General features: G+C 52.5%; 1 protein-coding gene across 5 annotated transcripts in view; it reads right to left on the reverse strand.

Moving 5' to 3' along the window:
* Nucleotides 1–15,843, reverse strand: part of Sec14l1 (SEC14 like lipid binding 1) — a 45,860-nt gene that overhangs the window by 404 nt on the left and 29,613 nt on the right. For 4 of the 5 annotated variants that reach the window (XM_015504134.2, XM_048797781.1, XM_048797789.1 and 1 more), the window contains 10 exons: nt 14,844–14,953; nt 12,791–12,980; nt 10,444–10,532; nt 9,736–9,806; nt 8,472–8,643; nt 8,062–8,196; nt 5,589–5,723; nt 3,665–3,916; nt 2,763–2,941; nt 2,287–2,388 (listed from right to left, as the gene is read on the reverse strand). In XM_015504134.2, the coding sequence (XP_015359620.2) occupies nt 2,287–2,388; nt 2,763–2,941; nt 3,665–3,916; nt 5,589–5,723; nt 8,062–8,196; nt 8,472–8,643; nt 9,736–9,806; nt 10,444–10,532; nt 12,791–12,980; nt 14,844–14,953 (1,435 nt within the window). Of the gene's footprint in view, nt 1–46; nt 597–2,286; nt 2,389–2,762; nt 2,942–3,664; nt 3,917–5,588; nt 5,724–8,061; nt 8,197–8,471; nt 8,644–9,735; nt 9,807–10,443; nt 10,533–12,790; nt 12,981–14,843; nt 14,954–15,843 lie in introns of those variants that run through there. The other variant, XM_048797782.1, reaches the window with a different exon arrangement.

The raw sequence follows: 15,843 nt of genomic DNA on the forward strand, positions 1-15,843 counted from the left end.
AGAGAGAGAGAGACACGGAGACTCTTTGACAATAAGAAAGACACTCTTTTCTTAAACAGTTCACATTTATTATTGGTAACAATAAAAAAATCTTTTAAAGACTATCAGTATTGTATTACCAAGAGTGAGGTAATATGTTTACAAAACATTTAGGGAATTCTGATATGCAAATAATGAATCTAGGAAAGTGAGTTAAGACACTAGTAATAGAAGGGAGAACCAACAGAATCATTGGAGCGTAAAAGGGAGACGACAGCAGCATTTCAAGAGCGGCAGGGCATGAGACGTCAAGAGATGCGCAGCTGCACAGGGAACCCTGTGCCCAATCCCTCACAAGACGAGGGGCCCCACACTCCCGAGGGCCACCACGCTCCCGGGGGCCACGGGCACTGTGCAGTCCTATGCTGCTCTCAAGTCTCAGAGACACAGTCAGCTCTCTGGGGATAAAAGAGTGCCACTTCTGAACCAACTAAAAGGAACGCGTCTTCAGCCTGGGGTGGGGCATGGCTGCAAGTCAAATGCTCTAGAAACACCTCTGGGCACGTGTGGACGGGTGAGTGAAGCATTTTCTTGGCAGCTGTCAGCAAAATCGCCATCTGAGACAGAGAGACAGACAGAGACAGGAGAGACAGGGAGAGAGAGACAGGAAGAGAGAGAAGAGGGACCATCCTCAGGTCCTTGTAACTGGAGATGGGAAGCTCTGACAGCGCAGATGTGCTGGCCAGCCCTGCCATGCTCTGGGAACGAGGTTTCGGTGTCAGCGAGCTGCCTTATAGGGCAAGGGCAGGCGGGACCCGGGGGGTCCGCGTGTGCCTCAAGGTGCACAGGCACAGGAGCCAGAGGCCTCCTCTGGCCAGGAGCGGGGCAGTCAGTTTCTCCCAGGCTCACCCGACCTACTCATGGGGTGCACACTTGGCCTCCACACAGCTCTCTGGTCACATGGCCGCTCACCCAATGCCCAGGCTGAGTCAGAGCACCGTGATCTAGGACTGTGAAGGCTGTGTGGCGTGGTGCACATTTTAAAAACCCCTGCCACACAAAACACACATTGCACGTCTTTATCACACAACCAACCCTATGTGACTCCTGGACAGATTCATAAATAACGTGCCTTTCTCATTAAAAATTGGTGAAGGGCGGGAAGAGGGCAAAGAGGCTTGGTAGTTGGAAATCAAAAAGAAAATGTAAAAAGCAAACCGATCTCATACTCGGATTTGCTCCCGAGGACTCCTTTGCGACTCAAACTGAGCTTCCAGCTGTCCACCTGCACCATCACCCGGCTGCTGCGCGCACCCACAAGCACCTGCACATGCATCCAGTTTCCACTTACAAACGCAAAGGGCTCCTACAGCCCCATGCCCTCCTTAAGTGACCCTGCTGGCAGCTAACACTCACTGCCACAGCTTCCAAACAGCAAACATGGCTGTTTCCAGAACACCCTCTAAAGAATGGCCGGAGCAGAAGTGGCCGAGCACAGCGAGCTGCTAGAGTACGCGGGAGGGGTGGCACTGAGCCCAGAGCACCCTCCCTGCAGTGGGAAGAGAGGCACCCAGAGGGAAAAGGGAGAACACCTCCACCCAAGTTCACAGAAAAATTCTACTCTGAAAAATATCGAAAGATTTGAAAAGGAGGAGAGAGAAAGCAATGTTTAATGATGGTGGCATTTTCCCGGAGTTGCGGGCGCCCCCAAGAACCCTTCCTGAGCCACCAGCCCCACTCAGGAACAGCAGCAGGTCGGCCCTAGGACTAGGTGCTGCTACAGACTGCCCGAGTCTTCCAGAGGAAAGGACTCGGGGGCTTCCACCGGATCCACCGACCATCTCGACTAACAGGGAGCCACAAGGACCGCGGTGCAGCTTAGGGCAAGCAGCTGGGGGCTTCTGTTCCCTGGGAGAAGGTGGGCTTGGCTCTGAAGACGTCATGGGAAGTCATTCACTAATGGACAAGGTGGAGCTTGTTGGAAAAATTTTTTGCATCAATATTTGAGACGAAGTCAATCTCTTAACTGGCAATATAAACCATTTTTCTTTCGAGAGAGCCCTTGCGCTCTGGTTTGATTTTGTGCACGCTGTGTATAAAATCTATGGCTACCGAGTTAAGGTCAGGGTCAGAGTTAAGACTACCTGTCGACAGTTCTGGGACGGCGTGGCTAGTTTACCATCTGGATGGCTAGAGCTACCTAGAGGGCGAGAGGAGGCTGCTCAACGTCGGTGGGCGGCCGGCACAGTTGGCTGTCGAGGCGCGGCCATCCCCTCCACACAGTGGACACAGGCTTCGCGGCACTACCTGGAAATCATGGAGCTGGAGTGAGACTGGCTGGAGGTGGTGGTGGCGGCGCTCAGCTGGGAAAAGCCACTGTGGCTGGACTCCAGGCTGGTCATCGAGCCTCTGCAGATGCAGGGAGGAGAAGAGGTGTGAGGACCCAGCCACAGGCGCCCGCTGTCCACACTGCTGCGGGCTTCCCACCCATCCTGCTCTCTGCCCCCTCTATGCCACCCCCGCCCAGTCAGGGGGAATGGGCCACGAGTGTCCCATCCAGGGACAGCTTCCCCCAGCCTACACACAGCTGACACGACGCACAGGCAAAGGCTGTGCTGCTGCTCTGACACCCCTCGCCACAGCTGTGCAGTCAGAGCCAAGGAAGGGGCCCAGCGCTGCCCGGGAAGCCCGGACCCACCATCCCTGCTGCACACAGCTGGCTCTGGGGCCTCTGCTGAGCACCCTCACCCTCAAGGACGCCTGTGTGGGGAGGGAGCCCAGACCTGAAGTCCTCGGAGCCGATCACTTCTGTGTAGTACATCACTTTGCACTTGTGTGAGGACACCTGCAGGGAGGCCAGCACGTCGTCCACCCGGGGCAGGTTGGTAGCCGCACACGCCGGCATGCTGTGGAACTTCCACTGCAGGATGTAGAAGCCTGGCCACCTGGTCACATGAGAGCCCTGGAGCAGCGGGGGAAGCAGGATGAGGAGGACTCCCTGACAAGCCTGGTCCCACAGTGGGGCTGCCGAGTGCCGGGGCGCTGTCTCCCAGCCTCATGGGGACGCGACAGCAGTCAGTGGCCATCTGGACAGGACTGGAGACCTGCTATCTGGATCACCATCAGGAAGGGCTTTGACAACATCCTTCCATCCACGATCAGGCCTGTCCCAAGGCCTCCAACAAGAGCTGGGAAGGCCACAGGAACGCCCCTCCCAACTGTCACCTTGCAAAATCACACCTCTACTATGGAAGGCCAGAGGCACCCGGAGGGCTGCCTAGACGGGAAAGCGGCAAGAGGCTGAGGTGAGCCACAGAGCATCTGGATGTAAACCAGCAAGTGGCTCTCTAAGTTCTGCTCCTCTCTATGGTTCTCCTCTGACGAAGACAAGGGCAACCCCTCAAGTTCCATCCAGCACATGTCATCTGAAGGCCAGCTGTGTGTGTACACACTTTCTCCTGCCAGACGGCCCTTCTGTGCAGGGGAGTCCTGGGCTGCCTGCACGCTGCTTGGGTGGGAGCTCCCGCTCAGGGCCCAAGACCCGGATCTTTCTGGCCTGGCAGCTAGGCACACCCTGCCCTCCACCAACAGCAGAGCCTCCATGAGCCACCTGGGCTGGGGCAAAGCAGGAACATCCACTGTCAAGAGGAGGCCCCCATGGAGCGTCACGAACACGTGACTTTACCTGCACGCTTTCTCCTTCTTTGCAAATTAGGGGCGACTCCACCATGCTGTAGTCGCGGCCCAGCTGCCAGACCTTGTCGATGAGCTGCACGTTGTTCCCGCCTGGAGAGGTGATGCTGTGGGCCCCTAGGGAGTCCTTCTTGGGGGGCTGCGGAGACCTCTTGGAGTGATAGATATTAAAGACAATGTCGCCTTTGCACACGTCAAAATCCCAAGTGATCACAGAAGCAGCATCCACAATCTGAATGAGAATCTGGAAAACAAGAGGGGGAGTGACTCAATCGCACGTGTGAGGCCTGCGCTTACAAGCCCTGCAGGGGCCTTCCGGCCCAGAGGTGTGAGCCAGGAAGGGGCATGAGGGACGGGCAGGACTGACAGGCAGGGGTGGTGCCTTCACCCAGGTCACTCAGCCCTCCAAGGCCCCTTCCCTCTCGTTCTTCTTTCCCCAAAGGCTCCTGCTACACATCGTGGAGGTGTGAGCCACTGTGCCTCTGTGACCTGCGTGTACCCTCCAAAGATGCCCAACGGCATCTGCAGACAGCTTTCTGAAAGTCGGTTTTCCAACCTAAGACGGGGAACTGGACACAGGGGGCCGGGGCTGCTTTGGGCTGGGGAGCAGCAAGCCCTGGAGAAGAGCAGGGGAGGCCTGGAGGGCACAGGCCACATACAGGAGTGCAGCTACACCAGACAAGCTGGAAGGAAGAGATGAGCTGTGAGGGGTGGGGGTGGCCTTGGGTGCCCAGTGCCATCCGAGTGCCATCCAAAACCCGGACTTCAACCTGCAGTGACAGTTCCCCCGCAGAAAGAGGTCAGCGTCAGTTTCAAAGACTACTGGGGGAGGGGCATGAGAACCCAAAGCAGCTGGGCAGAGCTCTGCGTGGACTGGCCTCTGCGGCTCCCTCTGGAGGCCAGCTGTGCCCCTCAGCACGGCCCCTCTGGAGGCTAAGGAGCAGGCCTGTGGAGCACGCCCTCCTCCCTGCTGCACAGGACGCACCGCTTCGCCCCGGGTGGTCCTGCCTTGGACTTGTGCCTCACTCATTCCTAAAGCAGAGCGCAGGTGTGGTAACAGAGGCCACTTCTAACAGGGACAAGCACAGCGCCATGCACCCTCAGATAGGGATCCATACAAATCATCTCAGGACAGTGTGAAAGGGGGCGCATCAGGCTTCCTCTGCCGTTCAAATCACGGCTACAGCCTCCCTCATCTTCCACCCACCAGGGTCCGTCTGGTCAGCTGCTGGGAAGACATCAGCAACAATGATCAGCAGGTGGCTGAGCAGGGAGCTGCCATGGCAAAAGCAGTAAGGGGTCAGCTCCTGGCCACCACCCTGGGCAGAGACAGCAGTCAGCTTGACCCAGCACCCCTCGTGTAAAGTGCTGCCACCCAGCCAGGACCCAGGACCCAGGACCTTGCCCAGTGGCCCTCACACTCAGGTCACCTGCACTGTTACAGACACGTGGGGGCTTCATGCAGGGACACTCTGGCCTTTGCACCAGTGTGACAGCAAGAAGAGGAAACAGAGGCCCACTGCTCCCTCCTCAGCCCCCTGCACTGACGGAACCGGCAAAGCTCTGAAGAAACTCCACCGAAGTGGAGTTTCTTCCCTTGACCACTCAAGGGAGGCCTGGTCAAGGTGACCACTGAGTAGCCAGCTCAGGGGTGAAAGCAGGCTTCCGACAGGACCAACTTGTTCCCCATGTCCGTGTCAAGGCTCTCCAGCGAAACAGGGCAAGAAACCAGGCCCCCTTTAAGGCTTTGGCCACACAGTGGTTTTCCATGTGAGAGACCCGCTCTTCCACGTGGTCATTTACCAACATAGACCATCAGGGACCTGAAGACCCAAGAGCAGAAAGACCAGCGGCTCTTCTGATGGGCACCGGGCAGCAGGCCTGGGGCGGCCCCTGGGGTGGCCGGGAAGGCGTACCTCGTGAGGGGCTCCTTTGAACACACTTGCAGACTGGTAGATGGTCTCGGTCCAGAGCTTCAGGTCTTCATTTTCCAGCTCCTCCGCAGTCCTATACAGAGATTTGGGGACCAGTCCACCCTCTGGCACTTCACACTGGAAATGTAAACACAGCCATGAGAGCTGTGCCCACAGCCCACAGCCCGAGCCCCCGTCCGCGCCCACTGACCTCCTAAGAATCTAGACAGAGCCCTGGCAAGGCCGAGGCAGGCCGTGCAGCCTGTGAGCTACTGTGGAAAACCACTGCAGTCCTGTGTTCCACTCTGAGTAAACACGAACAAGTTAAAGACGGTTTACCACAGAATTCACGCTAATATGCAGGAGGTACTGGACTCAATTACTACAGCTGGTTTTTATAGGATTTAAAAGACTTTCTATTGCACTACAAAGGAAACACATTATGTTAAGAAAGTTTTATTCCCAAGAACTACAGGCATTATTTTTACATAAAGTCTTAACTGGAGCTGGTTATGCAGGTCACTGATAGAGCACCTGCCTAGCACGTATGAGGACTCGCTTCAATCCCCAACACCACAGAAAAGAAAAAAACAAAATGATCAAATTTATAGTCAATTACTACCAACGAATAAAGCTTCCTGTATAATCAAAGTCAAACGATCAGTCTATACCATCACCCGATATTATTAAAGGAGAACCTGAATTTGCAAGAAACAACAGTGTCCTATTTGACAATGACAACTGATGAGTCCTTGAACAGCAGCTTCACCTGAGAGTTCATAAAATCCAAGTACTCCCCGACAGCAGCCCAGGAGGCAACCACACAGAGCAAACGCTCACACCCTCGGCCCGCAGTGCGAAGTGGAACTGTCCCCGCAAGGATGGCACGTTAGAAAACACCAGGTGACCGGTGGTGAGACACCTTCTAGGCCCAGGAGCGCTCCCCTCCGACCACCAGGCTGAGTGGCTGCCCAGGAGGCATGTGGGGTCCCACAAGGCTCAAAAGATGGACATCTCAATAAGATGGACTCTCAGCACTTGTGAGTGCGTCAGGCATAGACAGGCTACAAAGGCAGGTGCTACCTGCCAAGAGTCTGATACCCGACTCCACCTGTTTTTGTTTGGTTTGGGCACCAGGTACTGAACCCAAGGGTGCTTCAGCATGGTGCCCTTTTTGTTTTTTATTTTAGGCTGGCCTCAAACTTGAGATCCTCCTGCCTCAGCCTCCCAAGTCTCTGGGATTACAGGGGCACACCACTATGCCTGGCTACAAGATGGTTAGCTTTTCATGACGAAAGCAGTTTGTAGGTTTCCACAAACCTGACCCCATGGTTTGATCTCAGGGGCACCTGCTAAGTCACATCCTGCAACTTACTTGCTCTGTGCACTGTGGTGTGATGGTGCCTGCAGCTTCCTTAAAATGGAACTGATGAGCTGAGAGCTAAACTCTTGGGTTTCCTAAAGTCCTCTAACCATTGAGAAGGATCCCTCAACAGCTCAATTCCTTAGCTAAAGGAGTCAAACCCAGAGTGTGCACATCTCAAGGGGTAGCTTTAGTGTGAAGGTGCCCAGAGATCCTTGCTCTGATGACAGCCTCGATCCCTTGCTCACTTCAGCAGCCACGGAGCCCACAGATCCAATCCCACGGAGTTCCTCCAGCCCCAGCCTTCTTAGGCCTCCCCTGGGCAACTGCAGCCTCCAGGCCTCCAGATTCCTGCTCCTTTGGCTCCTGGTTATCCAGCACCTTATTTTCTTAAAACCCCAAACTTACATAAAGGAGAACCACTTCCTTTCATTTTCCACTTTGAAAGTATTATCCTGGGTTACGTAATTGTCAAGGAACCGCTCTTGAAAGCTGATTCAGTGTTGCTTTGACTGCTCTTGTTTTGTTGGTGGTGCTGAGGATGAAACCCAGGCTCTTCTGCACGCTAGGCAAGTGCTCCAGCCCGGAGCCACGCTGTCAGCCCCGAGTCCCTGTTTGCTTTTCTGATACTGGGGATTAAACCCAGGGATACTTAACCACTGAGCTACACCTCCAGACACTTTTTAAAATTTTTATTTTGCTTAGTTTTTTATTTTGAGACAGGGTCTCACAAAGTTGATGGGGCTGGCTTTGACTTTGTGATCCTCCTGCCTCAGCCTCCTGAGCTGCTCGGCTGCTGTGCCCGGGCCGAACCAATGCTGTAATAGTATTTTTTAAAAAACTAAAACAGTTACTAGATCTGATTCTCTCACGGCTGTGTTAATAAAGCAAGCTATTCTTACAATAGATTCTAAAAGATTCCCATTAGAATTTCACGTGAAGAAATGTGTTACCAACAATTATCTGAATGGCTCTCCTCAGTTCAACCTCAGGTCAAAGGTGACAGGCAAAAATCAAGAAATCCAAACTAAAGGTTCTGAAGTCATCTGTGCAAACCAATACCACTCTTCTAACGTCCTCAGTACAAATGTGTGCCTCTTTCCTCATACGTACCATGCACTCCCCGCTCAGGAAATCTGGAATGATCTCTCTGTCGATGTAGTCCAGCAGGCCGCCGGGGCCCTGGTAGTCATTTCCTGCGTAAATGAGGAACTTCCTTCTGGTGTTGTCATCAATGAATGGACTGACCTGTGAGGAGCCAGAGGCCGGGCTGTTTGATTTGCTGTCTGGTTTTCAAAGAGCAAAAGTCTGACACGGGGCTCTGTCAGGTCCGTCTGCACAGCATTAGGACAGTCAGAAACATTTTGCTTTTTCTCCCCTTTAACAACATCTGAGTTTCACTCTGCATCTTACTTTGCTTTTTCCCACCTAGTTGAGACTCCAGGACACAGACATGCAGCGAGTGCACAAATATCTGCCTTCTAGAAGGCTAACGGTCACTGCAGAACATCACACAAACCCACCAGCGTCCAGAGAACAGGGAAGACCCTGGGTGCCCGGAGGATGAGAAGGCGGCCCAGTGTCTCTGGGTAATTGGCCTCCACCACTTCGATGATTCGCAGCAGGGCTTTGACGCCAGGTCTCCACAAGTGGCGCATGTTCAGCCCTTCCAGGTCCACCAGGCAGGTCCAGGAACTACAGATGGTGCAGAGATGTGTTTTATTCAATAGACAGCATACTTGGCAAACTGGGTCCTATATTCAATGTTTTTCTTTCCATATTATAAAACAGTCTTTTTATAGTCGTTTCCAAACATACATCAGGTTTTTTTGTTTTGTTTTTCCATTTTTAGGCAACACGGGCATTGACTACAGGGGTGCTTTACTGCTAAGCTACACCCCCAGCCCTTTAAAATTTTTAAAAATTTAGAGACAGGGCCTCACTGAGTTGCCCAGGCTGGCCTCAAACTTGTAATCCTCCTACCTCAGCCTCCCACATCACTGGGATTACAGGCACACACCACCATGCCTGGCTTATACACCAGTTTTAAGAATTATGGTGTTATGAACTCTATTCACATCTACTTACATAAAACACATAGGCTCAATGTGGTAGGACCCACCCTGAACTATCAAAGCCATCAATGAATGGCTGACAGCATATAAAAGCCTCTCTCAGACATGCTCAGTGACTAGCAAGCAAGACATAAAGCTCCATCCCGACACCCTGTGCCTCTTCCCCAGGGCACACATCTGACACTGTAACCCGCACTTGGCATTTGCACTGCAATAAGCTATTCCACAACAAATGTTCACTGAGTCCAGCGCCTTCTGAGGGGCTGAGAGGCAGCAGTGAACACGCACCCTTGCAAGCCCTGCCCCGGGGAACAGACACTCTAGAAGAGCCACCCCCACCCGTCCATGTGTCCACCTTGGCGTCCCTGCACACTTTCACCCCACTTGACAAAGCCTGGAAGCCAGCTCAGGAACACAGCAGAGTTTGGGAGAATGAGGGTCGAAACAAAGAAGCAAAGGAACTATGCTCCTGGGCTCCCAAGGACCTCAAGGCCCACTGCCCAGGCCAACCCATGGGGCCTGCTGGGATGCCCTGACAGCCGGGCCTAGGGGGCAAGGAGCACCAAGCCTGCAGCTGTCCCTCTCATTACTTTCTAGTTTTGAAACTCCTTGGAAAACAGTGAACTCCCAGACTTCGGTCCTAAATACCAACTAGAAATATGGAATCCACATTGTCAATAAGCCCAAAGAAGAGCGCACATCTCTCACCCACCTGATGGGCCGGCCGAAGACCTTCGTGTTCTCTTCACAGCGCCTCAGGCCCTCTTCGTTTATGGAGAGAACCTGTCACGGAGGGCATGGAGACGGGGCAGGTCAAGACTCGCCCACCGGGCACACCACAGGGGAGCAGGCAGGGTGCCCACAGAGCATCCTGGCAGTCGTACTGGCTGAGCACGGTCCGACAAGGACAACCATCTGGCTCTCAGGAGAGAGCAGATGCCATCCTCTGTGGTGAAGGGAGAGTCGTGTCACCGCAGGTTGGGCTCAGGGAGCCACCACTCTGGGATGGGTCTTCAGAACAGGTGAATTGGACAGCAGGAAAAAGGCAGTTGGGCGTGTCCAGTGCGCCATGCCACAGGAGGTCTCAGAACAGCCCCAGGCAGCCCAGGACAGCCCTTCAAGTTGGGGTGACAAGTGCTCCCTCGGAAGAAGTCCCTCTGTATCTGTACTTGTGCACCGCACAGATGACCATGGCCAGGGGCACGGACAGGAACCCACAGAAGGCCAGCAGCAGGGTGTGGGGGGGTCTGGCTGCTCTAGACACCCGGCTACTCCACGGAGGACCCCGCAGTTAAAACATCTGCAGGACGATTGTGTCCTCCTCTGAGGTCTCTGCATACATCAGGCTCTCCTGTCTAACTGCAAGGGCAGGGGGCGCGGCATGGGACGCAGGGCAAGGCCAGCAGCAGCCAGGACTTACGTATCGCAGCAGGGCTTCCTCGCCCAGGGCTCGTACCAAGCCCTTGGTGTCCATCTGCCCCAGCCTGAGCACGTAGAGAGGCCGTCCGTCTGCAGGGGAGGAAGCAATCAGAGGGTCCCTGTGTGGGGCACAGGACACCCCCGGGACCCCTGGCTCCAGGCTGGAGGTGGTGCAGTTGAAGAGCACCCACTGGGAGCAAGGCTGTGGGCTGCACCCCAGCCCCGCAAACAGGACTCCTGGGAAGCAGGAGTGCTCTGGAGTGTTCTGACAGGCCCAAGTTCTCCCCTCTGCTAAGCAGCAGCTGGCTTCAGTGTGGGGACAGGGGTGGGGTTGGCATCCAACACTTCCCCCAAAAGTCACAAAAGAAAAAACCAAATAATGGTGCAGCTTAGCAGAGTCTGGAGATGGTGCTGCCGGGAGGTGAGCCGAGCCCAAGCCCAGCCTGTCCTGCGCGATAGCCGTCAGGCTGGGTTGCTTCACTCGCACACAGGGCTTAGCAAGAGCCCAGAGGAGACTTCCGAATGCCTAGGATTTTTCTACGAATTCAGTTCAAGTTTTCTTTCTCAGAAAAATAAGCCTTTTTAATTTCATACGTTACCAATAAATTAATAAGATTTTTACAAGTCAGTCTTCCTCAATTTCCACTGAAGTCCAAGAAAAATGGGAACATTCTGGACACCAATCAGTACCCGCTGGCTCTGTCTCCGTAACCTACAGATCTAACGGAGGGAGCCTGAGAGGAACCTAACTCATCCCACAACCCTGTCATCGCCAGCCAGCCACACAGGGGAAGATGATCCCAGGGCCAGAGTGTATGCAGCGGCCGGCACCTCTCAGATTGCCACCCTGTGGTTGAAAGGAGAGCAGCAGGATCGTCCTGCAGGGAGGCAGCGTCTGCCATGGGTCCTCCCGAGGCTGACCTCGCCTTTAGGGAACAGCTGGTTCCACATCTGTTTACTAAGCCAAGAAGTTTTCTGTGACCCCAAATCTTGTAGAAAAGCAAGTTTACAAAAAGTTTGTACCAACATTTTTTTCAGGTGGTGCTGGAGGACTGAAGCCAGCGTTCTGTCGCTGAGTTGCAGCCACAGCCCTTTCTTTTTTCTTTTCTTTTGCAGCAATCTTGCTAAGTCAGTGAGTCAGGCCTTGAACTTGCAATCCTTCTGCCTCAGTCTGCGGAGCAGCTGGGATCACAGGTGCGTCCCATCATACCTGGGTCCCTCTTCCAACATTTATATGGGACACATCTGTCCGTGTCTTACTACAAAACTTTTTAACCTTTTAAGGTTCCAGTCATGTAGAGAAATAAATACAAATGTTTCCAGTTACAACCAATAAAGCTACAGTTACTTTGAAGAAAAACAATTTGGGTGCAGTGGCACACCAGTGACTTGGGAGGTTGAGGCAGGAAGATCACAAGTTTGAGGCTGGCCTTAGCAGGTTAGTGAGGGATAAAATAAAAAGGGCTGAAGATGTGGCTCAGTGGAAAAGCCACTGGGTTCAATCCCTAATACTAGTAAATAAATAGCCAATTAGAAAAACAAGACAGACTGGAGTATTATAGTTCTGAAAGGACTTGTTCAGAGACAGAAGAGGAAGCCAGTTCCACAGCAATCCCTGCAGCCCCCCTCCAATGACTGTGATTCAATTCTGTCCAACCACCAACCTGCAGCCCAGGAGGAAAGAGCATCGTAAGACAAGGCCGGCACTCCCGCGGGGGCCAGTAGGCAAAGGGATGGCCACCCCCACTTTGAGTGTTGTGTCCCTGGTCTACTTGCTCCTGAGAGAAACCGCAGTTCTCTGCTATCTGATATGGAGGCCTGGCTGGGCATGTCACAGCTACTGGAAGGCGTAAGTCATTAAATCCCTTTTATTAGCACAGTGCTGCTGAAGTCACTCTGTCACCAACATTTAAGTTTTGGGGCTTTTTAAAATATTTTTCTTGTCGATGGTCACGATATCTTTTTACATTTTCTTATTTTTACATGGGGCTGAGGATCAACCCAGTGCCTCACACGTGTGAGGCAGGCACTTCACCACTGAGCCACAGCCTGAGCCCAACGTTTGAGTTTTTAATATGTCAAAACAGACTCCACAGAGCTGAGAAAGGAAGTAAAGTCGCTGTCCCAGGGCAACTCCAGGAAGGAGCCAAAGCCACTGCCCTCCTTCAGCTGCCCAGGTGGGACAGGAGTGTGCTGGAGGGTCTCACCAGCTGGCTCACACTGGAGAGCGCTTCCAGGTCCCGGGAGAGGAGGGCGATGCCTTGCAGGCCCCTGGCTCTCTGCGGAGCTCCCGGATGCCCCACGGGGAGACAAGATGGCAACAGACGGGGAGGCGCAGTGCCACCCACCTTTGTCGTGATGGTGCCATCCTCCCGCGTAGTAATCCTGAAGCACCTGGGGTGGGGTCCAGGTGTCCAGGATGTAGTCCACCTGGTGCTGCTTCCGCCATGTTAAAGATTGACACATGATCTCTCTGGCCTTGTCGATGTTAAAATCCCGAGCGCGTAGGAACCGAAGAATATGCTCATCCTTTGGGATCTAGAAGAAAAGATGCTTTTAGGACTGTTAAGAGTTGCCCAGCCTCAAAATGTCAGTTTTTAAAACGACTGGGGTGTGATGCAGTGGTACAAGACTCCTGGGTCCAACCCCAGGACTGGGGGTCCAGGGGAAGGTTTGTTGTTGCTAAGAGACCAAGACTCAAACTCCATCTCTTCTCAACAGTAACCTGCACCTTCATGCTGTTTAGAACGAGCTGCTGCTGGGGCAGGGAGCAGCTCAGTGGTACAGCACTGCCCGGCGTGTGAGGCCCTGGGTTTGCTCTCCACCACCGGAAAAAAAATAAAATTAGCTATTCCCAGAAAAATCTTGGCCTGATGTTTAATTAAAAAAAATCAGTATCTGATTTTTCTAGTGATCTTCCTAAAGCACCCTTTCAGTCTGGGCAATGTGAAGGCACAATGTCTGAAACACAGGCAACAGTTCCAAGCTATGCGATGGCATACCATTGTGCCCTGTGCACTTCTGCATGGAGATTCTACTAAAAGTTGGAATGAAACCATGCTGGGATTGGCAGTGTGGGGGTGCTGCTGACATGCAGGAACCTTCTCAAGACCCTGTCAATCAGCCTGGTCACCCTGAATAAAGAAGAAGGCTGAGTCCAGGATCTGGGTCTCATTTGGACCGGGTCTCTTCCCTCTGTGGTCACCTGTTCGCTAATGCAGGTAGCCAGACCATCCAGAGACCATGAAGAGAGTGGGAGCAAGAGTCTGCGTGGTATCCCACCTTGGCACATAATCAAAGCATAGGGTGCAGTGATTTGGCATCATCTTCACTTGGAAAGCAGCAACAGGCACATGGAAGCGGTTAAGAACGTGGGAACACACCTATAATCCCAGCACCTCGGGGGGCTGAGGCAGGAGGATCACAAGTTGGAGGCCAGCCTCAGCAACTTATGAAGACCCTGCCTCAAAATAAAAAAGGGGGCTGGGGATGTGGCTCAGTGGAAGAGCACCCCTAGGTTGAATATCCTGTATCTAATAAATAAACAGGAATATGGTGCTGAAACCACATGGTCTTGGTTCAAATCTTGGCCCCACTGTTTCCTAGCTTAAGACCTTGAGCGAGCTGCTTAACTTCTCCATGCCTTGGTTTCTGGACCTTTGAAAGAAGGAGATGATGGAACAGCACCCACCTCTAGGCCTGTTGGGAAGACTACACGAAGAGCTAAAAGCATGTCTAACACACGGTCGCAGACACCAACAGTAGCTGTTTTCCTAATGAATGGTGTTAAAAAGCTCTCGGGGGCTGGGGCTGTAGCTCAGTGGCAAAGCGCTTGCCTAGCATGCGTAAGGCACTGGGTTCAATCCTCAGCACTACATCAAAATTAATAAATAAAATAAAGGCATTCTGTCCATCTACAACTATTAAAAAAAAAAAAAAAGCTCTCATGCAACCAGGACTGAGAAAATTAGAGACCGGAAAAACTGTGTGCAGGTGCCTGCTTCCTGCACTGGGCCATTAAGTAACCTTTATGCTTGCTACATAAACTTGTTATTAAAACCAAATTTCTTATGTGGCTACAATTTCACATAAAACTTCAGAATTAAAGCTCAAACATTTCTAATCTTGGATAAAACTCTGACCTCCTTCCGAATCTTTTCAAAATTTAAAATGCATGGCTACCTGGAACATCATGCTACTCTGCCACTCGATGACCGACTGCTTCTGAGCAGACCATCTCAGCAACAGCGCACAGAGCAGCAGCCATGCACACGAGGAAGGCCAGCCCAACCTGTTGCCAGGCACGTGGGCTCCAGCTGGCGACACTCCCGTGGGGATGACCTCTCCAGCTGCAGCAGGACCAGAGATGGCAGACTGCACAGCCTGGGGGCCAACACTCACCTTGCCCTTGTGGGTTTCCTGGAGCCACTGGCGAAGCCTGATAAGGCAGCTCTCCTGGAGTGGGGTCAGGTCACCCAGATACCTCTTGATGTAATCGGCATCGAGTTTGTCTGCAATGGGAACCACATGGCACCATTTGCAAAGATGAACTCTGTCCTGAGGCTCTCGTTGCCTGGTAGTGCCAGGTGGGGCTAGAGTCTTGGGGTGAAGGAGACTACAGAGAGGACACATTTAAAGCAACCACCCTGGAGAATTTAGTGACATCTTTAAGACACCACAGAACCAGAGGTGAGCCTTCTGACTCAGCTACCTTTCCCTGATTACCACACTGAACTACCTCAATTCAATTAGCCACAATGCCCCTCATGACATCACCATGACTAGAGAAAACATTCAACGACTGGTTTAATTCAAAGTGACAAAGCCCTTCCATGATATAAAATTATGAAATGAAACAACCAAGCAGATCTAAATCTTCGTTAAGGATCCAGCTACCGTGTTCAAGAACACAGTTTCTCCAGATAAGGTACCACTGGACAGATGAGTACAACAAAATAAGTACAACAAAAAAATATTCACAAGGTGAAAAATAAAACATATTCCCAAATCATCCCCACTCCCAGCAAACTGTTGAAAGTCATCAAATGGCACAGTTAGCTGCCAACAGAATGTATGCAAGGCCGGGTATGGCGGCACTCGCCTGTAATCCCAACAGCTCAAGAGGCTGAGGTAGGAGGATCACAAGGAGCCCTGTGCCCCAAGTTCAAGGCCAGCCTCAGCAACTTAGAGAGGCCTTGTCTCTAAAATAAAAAAGGACTGGGGGTGTGGCTCAGTGATAAAGTGCCTGGTACAAAACAAAAGTATGAAGAGATATTGATATTTTAGTGAACGTTCTGAATGGCAGAACACTCTTGTCTTTTCTTACTTTCCTGTGTTTTCTGAACTCTTAACAATGGGCATTACTCTCAGCACATGCCAAGTGGAGCAGTGGCTAAAGCAG

This window comes from Marmota marmota, unplaced genomic scaffold, assembly GCF_001458135.2.
Source record: "Marmota marmota marmota unplaced genomic scaffold, marMar, whole genome shotgun sequence".
Classification (NCBI taxonomy): domain Eukaryota; kingdom Metazoa; phylum Chordata; class Mammalia; order Rodentia; family Sciuridae; genus Marmota; species Marmota marmota.